Source organism: Manihot esculenta, chromosome 2 (genome assembly GCF_001659605.2).
Source record: "Manihot esculenta cultivar AM560-2 chromosome 2, M.esculenta_v8, whole genome shotgun sequence".
Classification (NCBI taxonomy): Eukaryota; Viridiplantae; Streptophyta; class Magnoliopsida; order Malpighiales; family Euphorbiaceae; genus Manihot; species Manihot esculenta.
In genome coordinates, this window is record NC_035162.2 from 27,667,494 (window position 1) to 27,680,095 (window position 12,602).

Consider the following 12,602-nt stretch of genomic DNA (forward strand, 5'->3'; position numbering starts at 1 on the left):
TTCTTATTCAAATAAGATTATCTTATATTTTTCTATTTCAATTAGAATTTGTTTTACTTTCCTATTTTAATTAGCCTTTGTTTTGTTTTTCTAGTCCAATTTGGATTAGGAGATATTTGACTATAAATAACTTTTATTTTGTACATAAGTGAATAAATTAAAAGTAAAAGATATTTACTCCATAATGAGAATTCTTAGTTGAACCTCGATACTTCTTTTATCCATTGAAAAATAGTTAATTCTTTGTACCTCCATATTTAGCAACTTATTAAGATTCAATCTTGTGACGTTTTAATATGAATTTCTTGCATACGTAGTTAACTCATCAAGAATTTTTTGTAACGTCTTCTAGTTGAAATTATCGCTTGATTATTTATATTTGTAGTCATATTGGTTGATTAGGGGTACAGTAGAGCAATTCCTAGAAATTATTTTTGCTTTTGTTTGTTGTCAAGTTGTGTAATGGGGTTTTTGGTCACAAGTTGATATTGGATATCAGAATAAGGTGATAGACAAATTTTTATTTATTTATATTTAAATTATTGTAATTCCCTTTGGAAAAATGAAATAGGGAGAGAGACGAAAGTAGATTGGGTTGATAGAAGAAATAGAAAGGGGAGAAGTAATAGAGAGAATTAGAGAAGAAAAAGGAGAGGGAGGAAAATTAGATAGGAAGAAATATCTTTGATTATTATTGATCTTAGATAGATTCTCTTTACAAGTGGGTTTCTATTTATACTCTTTTGGTTCTTATAAGTACTACTAAAAGAAAGTAGTTACACCTGCTGAACTAATTCCCTCTAACTCACCAATTTGAAAGTCACATAAACATTCACGTTGCACTATCTGCTCTACTCTTTATTCATAACATTTCTCACTTCTTGAAATTATTCTTGTCCTTAAGAATGAATAAACTTGTTGGTGTATCTCTGTTGCAACAACTAGGAGAGTCTTAAGGGTGGCAAACAATTGCAACATTTTCTTTTCCTTTGTCTTCTCATTTCACACTAATTTTCTTTGAGCAGTAAATGATTGCAACATCTCAAGAAACTCACTTTCTGATACGTGCACAAAAAGGGTAATATTTTTCAACAACTTGAGACGCAAAAACGGTATAATATTCTTCAAGGATTCAATTAAGGAAGCACGAAAACATAAGAATCCTAGGGACGTTTGAGTTATCCAGGTTGAATATCATATTTGGAAGATAAAAGGAAAAAATAATAGACCATATTTTTTAAAAATTTATAGGTCTAATTTCAACCATCATTAATTCACTTTTGAAAATTCATATATAAAATATTTTAATTTTTTTGATATCTTTTATTATTCTATACGGATTGGTAGTCAAATTGATATCATTAACTAATAAAATTCTCCCACATGAAAAGGAATTTTGGCTTACTAAATGGGTGGATGAATTTTATAGTCCTAAATCAAGTAGAATATTGCTAATATTTCTTATCCTTTCAAAAGTGAAAATTATGGAAGAAAGTGAATTTTTATTTGTAATCTAGTTAGCTTATAATTTATTTTCCTTATTTTACTAAAATTAGTATTGTTATCTATTAGGGTCCTTAGAAATAGATCGAGTTATGGATCTATTGTTGGAATTTCCTAGGGTCGAAATTTTCTTTTTGCGACCTATGGTTGTAGTAGAATAAGCTTTTTAGAGAGAATCTGAAAATCTCTTGAGTTGAAGCACTAAAAAACTTTGAAAATTTCTCTCATGATTCTTCAAATTGTTACACTTAAATACAAGAGGGAAACATAACTACTAAAAATAGGAAATGATTAAGCAACATGGAGAATCACCCTTCTACCACTAAGGAAAAGCAAAAACTAACTTGCACTATCCATATCATGAGTAAACCACTAAGAACATGACTTAACCACTAACTACATGACTCTTGAAAGTAGGACAACTAAATTGCATTATTTGCTAACATTACTCCTTCTTCCACTATGCGCTAGTCCTCAAGTGCAAACTTAGGAAATTTCTGAGAACTATTTAGCCAGTAGTTGATCCATTGCGATATCTCTCGAGTCATCATCTGCTAAATCCAGCCAGAATAATTTCTTGCACTAATATCCTCAAAAAAAGAGTTCATCACAGTTAAAACAAAGTTTGTTTCATCGTCGTTTCTCCATCTCATCGCGGTTTAAGTGCTTAATTATTCAGGTACCTTTTGCTTCCATTGTTTGTTGAGATGAATGATTGGTTAAGGACTTGCAACACACATGGATCAATTTTTCCATTCACAAAGTCTTGACATTCTCATGTCAGTGACTAGGTCTGTTGGTTGGTGAAGTTCCACCTCTACAGCAATATATTCTTGCAACCCACTAAGATAAAGCAGTATTTTTTTATCTTGGGTGAGGCTTCCAACTCGAGAGACAAGAATCTCAAATTGGGTTTGGTAGTCAGCAATTGTTTCTGTTTGCTTTAATTTTGCTAGCTCTCCCAATTTGTTACTATGGATCGGTGGTCAAAATGGAGATTGCATTGGTGCTTGAACTCTTCTCAAGTCAAGTTAGAAAAATCTTGCATTACCTGCAAGAACCACAATTGAGTTGTACCTTCCAAATGAAAAGAAGCCAGACTAACCTTTTCTTCTGCAGATGTTTTTTAGCATCGAAAGAAGTGCTTACACCTGCTCAGTCATCCTAATGGATCTTCTTGATCATTGAAATGAGGGAAATCTAATTTAGTGAATTTTGAAACAATCGTACCATTGACTGAATTATCTGAACCTGTTGATCCTATTACTTCCTTGCTTTTAGATGAGCGAGAGTGATTGCTTCCCTCTGTTAGGTGTTGGGTAAGAGTTGATAATGTCACAGGTAAGATATTCCAATTTAGCACTTAATTCTTCTTGGCGAGCCTTGTTGGTAGCTTGCTCTTTCAAGAATAAGGCAGGAATTCGGTCAAGCTGTTATTGTTGAATTGAGTCATCCATAATTTGGCTCTGATAGCAAAATGTTAGGGTCCTTAGAAATGGATTGAGTTATGGATCTGTTGCTGAAATTTTCTGGATACAAAATTTTCTTTTTGTGACTTATAGTTGCAATGGAACAGGCTGGAATTTGAAAATCTCTTGAGTTGAAGTAATAAAAAATATTAGAAAATGTTTTTATAATTCTTTTATTGAATTACTGCACTTAAATACAAGAGGGAGACATAACCATCTCTTAAAGATAGAGAACCATTAAGCAACATGAAGGATCACTCTCTTATCGCTAAAGAAAAGCAAAAACTAACTTGCATTATCTACATCATGAGTTAACTACTAAGAACAAGGCTAAACCACTAACTAAATGACTCTTGAAAATATGACAATTAACTTGCAAAAAGCTAACTTGCATTATTTACTAACATTATCCTTGTAATACTAGGATAATATTAGATTTTCCGGTGTAAATATGATTTTCTATTTCAATTAGGATTTTTTTTTCTACTCCAACTAGGATTAGGAGTTTTTTACTATGATTACCTTTATTCTGTACATTAGTTAAATATGTTAAAGTTGATATTTTCTTCGTTACGAGATTTTTTCTTGGTTGAACTTATAGTCGTCTTCTGTCCTTTATAAAGATGATTATTCTTTGTGATGTGCATGCTTAGCTAATTTATCAAGAATTTCTTGAGATGTTTTCTAGGTGAAATTATTGTTTAATTATCTATGTTTCTAATCACTATAAGAAACTATTTCAGTCCATACAAGGTCTTCTTCAGTCTGCATATCTTTCCTTATATTTTTTCATCGGCAAATTCAAAGGGATTTCCTCTTATCTTCTAAATTTCCTGGAGACATGTATTTTTCACATCAAACTGCTATAGGTCCCAATCAAGATGGTTGCGTATTGTCACGGTTTCAGATTTTGGCCTGGAACCGTGTGGCACTTGGTTTGAACTCTTTTCAAGCCAAGTCAGCCAAGCTCTCTACGCGTTTACCTGGACAAAGGAACGTAAAGGTTAGGACCTCCTGCCCCATTCTCGTAAAAACGGAGAATACCACAGTTACCATATGAAAATATCATGATCGGATAATTATAGCAACTAAAAGCACATCAACAAGCAACCAAGCACCGAGATTTATTGAATAGGCTACTTATTTTATTCCAGGGACAAAATAGTCATTACACAGTCATGTCAATGATCCATTCCCAACTTGCAGACAGGGGGGAACGCCTGCAAGAAGAGAAGGCACAATCCAGGGACTCAACAAGCCTACGGTGGCCAGTCGGGCCCAGCCCTTGCTGGTGGCCAACTAGTCACTCCCCCCTAAAGAGCCTTAAGAACAAGTAGAACTATGATGGGAGGAGACATCAATATGTCTGAGGTGACACCCCCCCTTTTATAAACAAATAAAAAGGAATTACAAAAAACTGACACGGCCCTTTTCTTCCTACTAATTTCTACTAATTTATCCCAATATTGTTTTCTAAGAATTCCACTATTGGAAAATTACAGTTTTGGTCCCTGAAACTCTATGACCCTGACACTCCCCCACTTAAATGGTCGACGTCCTCGTCGACTGAGCGTTAATGAAGTCCACTATCTTGTGTGCATATGCCTGTAGACTTGACTCCTCCCAACTGATTTCTTCAACACCAAGGCCGTTCCACTTGACAAGGTACTCTTTGTGTGATGGATGCCTGGTGGACTTGACGATTCGTTCCGCTATGATTTCTTCAACTCCTTGATTGACAGGTGGTGCGCGGGTTACTGCTGGTCGTGACGTCATGTTACGGCTTGCATTTGACTCATCGGCATAATATGGCTTCAATTTGCTCACGTGAAATACTGGGTGGACTGTCATCCACTTCGGAGGTTCGATTCTGTAAGCAGCATGTCCAATCTTGGCAACTACTGGTACTGGTCCTTCATACTTCCGGACTAATCTTTTGTCACGGTTGTGGAGGAATCTCAGCTGCTCTGGCAATAGCTTCACCATCACTAAGTCACCGACTGTGAACTCCTGCGGGTGCAGGTTCTCATCTGCCCATTTCTTCATATGACTCTTAGCTTTCTCCAACTGAGCGCGGGCAAGCTCCACATTTTGTCTCCACTCCTTACTGAATTGGAATGCTTTTAGATTGCGACTTGAATAAGGCCCATCTACATTATAAGGTGCCAACAGTTGTTGACCTGTCACAATCTCAAAAGGACTTTTGTTAGTAGTAGAGCTCTGTAAAGAATTAAAACAAAATTGAGCAATATCAAGGAGGGAAACCCAATTCTTCTGGCTAGCACTAACAAAGTGTTGTAGGTACTCCTCCAACATTCCATTAACTCTCTCCGTTTGTCCATCCGTTTGAGGATGGTAACTTGAGGACATCGCCAGGTTGGTGCCCAACAACTTGAACAACTCCGACCAAAATGACCCTGTAAATCTTGCATCACGGTCACTAACTATGCTCTTTGGGATTCCCCAGTATTTTACAACATGCTTGAAAAATACTTTAGCAGTCTCCTTTGCCGAGCAATATTTTGACACCGGCACGAACGTGGCATATTTGGAAAACCTGTCGACAACCACCAAAATGTGATCAAATTCCCCCACTCGTGGGAGTCCAGCTATAAAGTCAATGGAAACACTTTCCCATGGCCTACTCGGCACTGGTAATGGCTGTAACAACCCTACTGGTTTTTGTCTGTTCGCCTTATCCTGTTGACAAACCAAACAAGTCTTTGTATACTCTTGGACGTCATTCGCCATTTTTGGCCAAAAGTACCCTTGCTTCAGAAGTGCTAAAGTACGCTGCCACCCTGAATGGCCAGCCCACCTAGCGTCATGACATTCCTTTAATAACAAACTTCGAAGTCCTCCTGCTTTGGGAACATAGATTCTGCTCCCTCTTGTCATGATCAAGTCCGCTTCTAACCAAAATTGCCTAGTTTTGCCGTTGTCCACTAGTTTCCTCAAGGCCATGGCTTAGGGATCCTTTTGTAACTCTTCTCGAATCCTTTCTTTCAACGTTGACTTTGCTACGCTCTGGGATAATTGAGCTATCTGCTTAGCAGACGAGTTGGAATAATCCTCTAGGCCCTCAGCTGCCGCTATAGCTGCATTGACTTCTGTCACCTTCTGTCTCCTTAATTCATTCTTGGCCCAAGGTTTCAACCCTTTCATAAAGTTGTAAAATCGATCCTCCTCCAGCATGTTCTCTATGTTTAGCATGAGACGTGAGAAGTCCCTCACGTAATCTCGAACCGAACCTGTTTGTTGTAGCTCTCCCAATTTGCACCGTGCATCATATGCCACATTCTCCGGACAAAATTGAGCTCTTAACTCTTTGGCAAACATGTCCCACGATGTAACTTGGTTTGCCCCCGGCCCCGCTCTCACTATTTTATTACGCCACCACAATTTAGCATCATCAACCAAGTACAAGGGTAAGATCAACAGCTTGTCCTCCTCGGACTCTCGCTTGGTAACACTAAAGAACAACTCCATGTCAAAAAGAAAATTGTCTACTTCTTTTGCATCCCTAGTTCCGCCAAAAGCTTTCGGCTCCGGGACCTTTGTCCTCTCTGCCCCACAAGTTTTCATGTCATTGCTCCCCGTAACTTTCATAATTGTGTTCACCCTCGCATCAAGCTCCTCCAGTTTACCTTGGAACGTGTTCATCATCTCTTTGACATTATCATTGATCGTATCGATGGTCTCCTTAGCACCATCTCTAATCTCTTCGACAACCCCTACAAAAGAGGTATGAGCATCAGAAACAGATTTGAGACTTTCCATTATGCCTCCCACTTGAGAGGCCACTGCCTCCCATTCTGTCATTTAGGACTCCAGATCACCCCACCGGGTGTCCTTCGCTTGAAAAGGATTTTGGGTGGCCTCAAGCTCTATTGGCTTACCCTCACCTTTAGGCGATTTAGCCCTCTTAGCCAATCGCCGTTCATTTTCTTTCTCTAGCGCCTCAATGCGCTTATAAGCAGAATCAAACTCCAATACCATCCCCTCTTGGGTGGCATAGTCCCTCAATAGAGCAACAATGTTCTCAACCCTTCTCTCAAGGGCATCAATGCGTGTGGTAGATTTTGTCATACCTCCACACTATTCTCGATCGTTCTGGCTTTGATACCAATTGTCACAGTTTCAGATTTTGACACTGGCCTGGAACCGTGTGGCACTTGGTTTGAACTCTTTTCAAGCCAAGTCAGCCAAGCTCTCTACGCATTCACCTGGACAAAGGAACGTAAAAGTTAGGACCTCCTGCCCCATTCTCGTAAAAACGGAGAATACCACAGTTACCATATGAAAATATCATGATCGGATAATTATAGCAACTAAAAGCACATCAACAAGCAACCAAGCACCGAGATTTATTGAATAGGCTACTTATTTTATTCCAGGGGCAAAATAGTCATTACACAGTCATGTCAACGATTCATTCCCAACTTGCAGACAGGGGGGAACGCCTGCAAGAAGAGAAGGCACAATCCAGGGACTCAACAAGCCTACGGTGGCCAGTTGGGCCCAGCCCTTGCTGGTGGCCAACTAGTCACTCCCCCCTAAAGATCCTTAAGAACAAGTAGAACTATGATGGGAGGAGACATCAATATGTCTGAGGTGACACCCCCTCTTTTATAAATAAATAAAAAAGAATTATAAAAAACTGACACGACCCTTTTCTTCCTACTAATTTCTACTAATTTATCCCAATATTGTTTTCTAAGAATTCCACTATTGGAAAATTACAATTTTGGTCCCTGAAACTCTATGACCCTGACACGTAGGATAACAGACTTAATTGAGTTCATTTTAACAACCGAAGTGAAAATCTCCTAGTAATATACTCCATTAGTTTGAGTAAATCCCTCAGCAACTAATGTGGCCTTGAACTTGTCAATTGATCCATCGGATTTGTGTTTCATAGTGAATACTCATTTGCAGCCAACAAGTTTCTTTTTAGGTGAAGGGGAAACCAGCTCCTAAGTCTCATTCTTTGCCAAAGCTTTCATTGCCTCTATCATTGCTCCTTTTCACTTAAGATATTTAAAAGTTTCTCTCCAATTTTGGGAAATAGACAGGATAAAAACTCTATAGGAGAGAGACAAGAAATCATAAGAAAGTTAGAAATACCACTTTATCCAAACAATCAATTATCTCTCCCTGATTATTAATAGTCTCTCCTTATCTACTAGAACTCTTCCCTTGGGTAAAAACCTTTAGAGTCACAAAACAAGGAATCACAGGAATTACCTCTTTTTTCTCATTGCTTTTCCTTTGAAGTGCTGAAGTAGGGTTCAATTTTTCTAAATGTAATGTCCATATTGACAAAATATTTTTTAGATGGTGAACATTTTTGTATGGGAGAATACCCGATAAACACATATTTAAAAGCCATTGGATCTAGTTTTCCAGTTGTCTTAGTATGAATAAGACAAATACACCCAAATACTTTTAGTGGAACAATATAAGTATTTTTTTCCTTGTAACACCTCTAAAAGACTTTTAAATACAAGAATATTGAGCGACATTCTATTAATGAGATAAGCTGCAACTCAAACTGCATCTATCTAATAGGTTTTTAAAGGTTAATTATGAAAAGGAGAGATCTAACTACTTCCAACAAATGCTTATTTTTTCTTTTAGCAATACAATTTTGAGCACTAGTATAAAGACAACTAATTTGCTATAGTATCCCATTAGACTCTAGCTAAGTAGAAAAACGACTATCCATGTGTTTTGTGCCATTATCGGTTCTTCAAACTTTCATCTTAGCATCAAATTGAGTATAAATCATATTGTGAAAAGACTAAAAGTAAAAAAACATAATGACTCTTTGTCTTTATTGGATAAACCCAAGTCATTCGAGTGTAACAATTAATAAAAGTAACAAAAATCAACGATTACTGGATAGTGAGATAGCCTGAGTAGGTTCTCAAACATCAAAATGGATAGTCATAAAAGGAATCACACTCCTATTATTACTCAAAGAATAAGTGTTTCTTGTATGTTTAGCAAACTCACAAGCATTACTAAAAAAGAACCAAACTGAGTCTCGAAAAATAAGCCAGGATATAGTCTTTCTAAGATAGAAAAGGATGTCCTAACCATCAATGCCACTGTATGGTTTTCCGATTGACATCCTTATTCTCTCCAAAAGGAGCTTAAGATGAACTAGAATATAAATTTCCTTCCAAGATATATAAGTCATCGTATAGTCTATTATGGCCAATTCTCTTCCCAATTTGAAGGTCCTAAATAACACAATGGTCAAGAAAAAAAAGATTAATTTTACAGTTGAGGGCTTTAGTAAGAGAACTGACAAATAAAAGACTAACAAGAAGTGAGGAACTTGAAGAACACTAGATAGCTTAATAGTTGGAGCACAAATAACAGAACTTGTTTTAGAGATAAGAGAGAAAGAACTATTAGCTATTTTGACAGTATCCTTGTTTAGACATAGAAAGTAATTAAGAAAGCTTTTAGAAAAGTATATCATATGTCTATTTGCGCCAGAATCAATAATCCATGAAACAGTGTTAAGAGATGAAATGGAAGTATTATGAGAAGTACTTATATTATCCTCACTAGTCCTTTTCACACTGCTGGTTTGTTTCAAGTTGGCCAACTCACCTAAAGGATTGCTTCTTAGTGGAGGTCCAAAGTGCAAGTGGCAATAGTTTTTAAGTGTCCCAAGTTATTCCTTGTTCTTCCTGTTTTAGTTTGAAAATCCATAATTGAGCCTCCCCAATCATGTGAAATGCTGCAAGTCCCACTTTATCGGCCTCTATTGGTTTTTGATTGTGGAAAATTTGATCACAACGATTCAGCCACTCCAATGGGTTCTCTGTGCCATCATAATTAGGGAATTCCATCTTAGTATAGCACGGCATTATTGTAGTTCCAGGTCTGATATCAACCCGATCTTTAATTCTCTTCGAAAAATTTGATTGGCTATCGATGCTGTCTGTTCCCATTTTAGGATCTTGGTTCTTTCTCTGTTCAGCAATTGCTTAATTATGGTCTCAAGTAATCTTCAAATCTCTCTTTGTTCCTGACATTGTTGTTCGTAACGTTCTTCAAAGAGTTTGATATGGGATTCTAACTTTTGTTGTAGATTATTTTGATCTCCCATGACACAAGGCTCTTATACCAATTTGTTATCTCTTGGATATGAATCACGTTACATGTCTATTTACAATAAAATTAGTAAGGCCGAAATTGTTGGTTTTCCTTGATTCTTTCCTCACCCAATTGTTGTTGTTGTGAGCTCAATGAAGGGAGTTCTGACCTTTTGAAAATGTTTAAGAGAGAATTCATATCTCAATTTAGATGAAATAAATCTGCTTACTTTATTTCTAATTTTCCAACAATATATACAGAGAATAGTATTACTCTTTAACACAATTCTACTAAGATAGGAGTCCTAATAAATTTGTTACAATTTATGACCTAAAATCCAGGAATTGAATTAGTAATCAAATCTTCTAAATCTTCTAAAATAGTCAACAAAGAACAAGCAGGAAGAAAGATAGTTAGAGAGTTATTGTGTTAGTTACAAGCAGTTATTCACTGCTGTATGAAGACTGATGGGTGTATCTTAAGCTTCATTGCAGAATAATCAAGAATACTCTCTCTCTCTCTCTATCATTCTTCCTTCTCTCTTCTATTTTAGGGTTTATTCCCCGACATTACATTGCATCATCCATTACAGTATATGATTGATTATATTGCATTGTATTATGTCGTATCAAACATAACCCAAATCAAGCAAAAAGTGGCATGAATCAATCCACTTAATGAGACCTGCTACTGAAAACCCACTACACGTATCATTTAGTTAATTTCTCTGTATAAATAAGCTAAAATAGGAAAGTATTATCTAATTTTACTTTTCGATTGTTTCTAATAATAAAATTAAAATGAATTCCATCATTTAAAGTTTTACTCAAAACACATGAATTTTCCATTATAAAATCATTTGAATTGGATAAGTTGTTTAAAAATAATCGTAAACATTGGTAAACTAACCCTCTGTTGCATAGACCAAGGCCTTAGCCTTACTCCTGCTATTTAAAAGCTTTCCTATTGATCAGAACATATGAATCTTTCTTTTTAGGTGCTGTATAAACTGTGTGAAGGATTTAAGAGGATGTTGCTGTCTGAAATGCAAAACTTCTACTAGGCTTAGGCCTGTTTTGGCGGGGAATCAGAGATACAAGAAATGGCATACTTACCGAGAAGTGGAAATGCAAAGCAAGTTGACAGAATGATCCTTGATTACTAGATCTTCAGTCCACCGTCTTCTCATGGGCTTTGTCTCTTGGCTGAACTGTCTGGGCACAGGTGAACTTTGACAGAGAACTTGGAATTGTTTAAGCTGATCTGTTTGCTGCATAAATCATCTAGCCGAAGTTGTTAGGTAAAAGGGATTCGTTTTAGAAGAGGTTCATGTTTGTAGTTTATATTAGGCAGTTAAGGGAAAATTCAGAGCAAAGAAATGATTACAGGTCATGAATGTGAATTTTTTTTTTCCGTTATTTCCTCGTGTATTTTATTTTATCTTGTGACATTTTCTTTGATTCTATGTCATGGAAAATCCAACGTTTAGTACTCAAGTGGTATATTTTGAGCACACAATGATCTATTTCATGTCAATTTCAACTTTTTATTCAAATTAATTTACAAGTTCCAATTTGAATTTAATTTAGATCAAAGTTAAAATTTAAGCAAAATTATTTGATTTAGCAAAAAGAGTTTGAATTGCAATTTATGGGCCAATTAAAAAAAAAAAAAGTTAAATTGAACATTATTCAAGTGGGAGGCAGGGTAAAATTCAGCATTAAGAGATTTTGAGATGAATCAAAGCTACAACTGCAGTGAAATCTTTGTCGTCCTATAAAATCATTAACACCTGTAAGAACCGTGACCAATAGCAAACAGTGCAATACGAAAAAATAAAGATAATCATGAAAAGAAAAGACGAATTTTACGCTCACATTTCTTATTGGTAGTGCAGGTTATTCTTTTTCCTTCATTAATGGTCACTTGGGACTGCTTAACTGAACAAATTATGTTGTTTATCTTCCCACTTAAATCTATTTGCAGTAAAGCAAGATTGAATTTCTACAAATCGGCTATTTTGCATTTGGGAAATTTACTGACTGATTTTCCTTCAGCATATTCATGTGAATCTAAATTGTGGATTGTCTTTATGTTTGCTTGTGAGGTTACTCATGCTGATTCTGAGAGAAAATTATTATTTAGTTCTCTTAGTCTAGTAAAATTAACTATTCAATCTCTCTATTCGTAAGAATATATTAATGAGTTTTTAGTTTCTTAAATTGTTAACCATGTAGTTATTCATTACGGGAACTCAATTGTTGTGATTTTGTAATTACAATAACTAAATAGATATGATTGTGAAATTATATGGACTAAAAAATTATGGTTTTCAAATTTCAGAAATTAAATAGTTTTGTTTTGAAAATACAGAGTTTAATTAGAGATAAAAACATTTTAATCAAGTGCATATTTTTAACAACTTAAATAAACTTAAGAAGTAAAGTTAAAAGAAAGAGGAAAAATGGAGAGGGAAATATAGAGGAGAAGAGGAGAAAGTTATGTTGTAAAAGT

The 12,602-nt window shown here is 35.8% G+C and overlaps 1 protein-coding gene across 3 annotated transcripts in view; it reads left to right on the forward strand.

Annotated features, from left to right (window-relative positions):
* The window catches only part of LOC110609584 (rhodanese-like domain-containing protein 8, chloroplastic), a 34,114-nt gene extending 22,492 nt beyond the window's left edge, over positions 1–11,622 (forward strand). For all 3 annotated transcript variants that reach the window (XM_021749270.2, XM_021749268.2, XM_021749269.2), the window contains one exon: positions 11,086–11,622. In XM_021749270.2, coding sequence (XP_021604962.1) covers positions 11,086–11,239 — 154 coding nt within the window. In that variant the 3' untranslated portion in view covers positions 11,240–11,622. The remainder of the gene's footprint in view (positions 1–11,085) is intronic.
* The last annotated feature ends 980 nt before the right edge of the window (positions 11,623–12,602 follow it).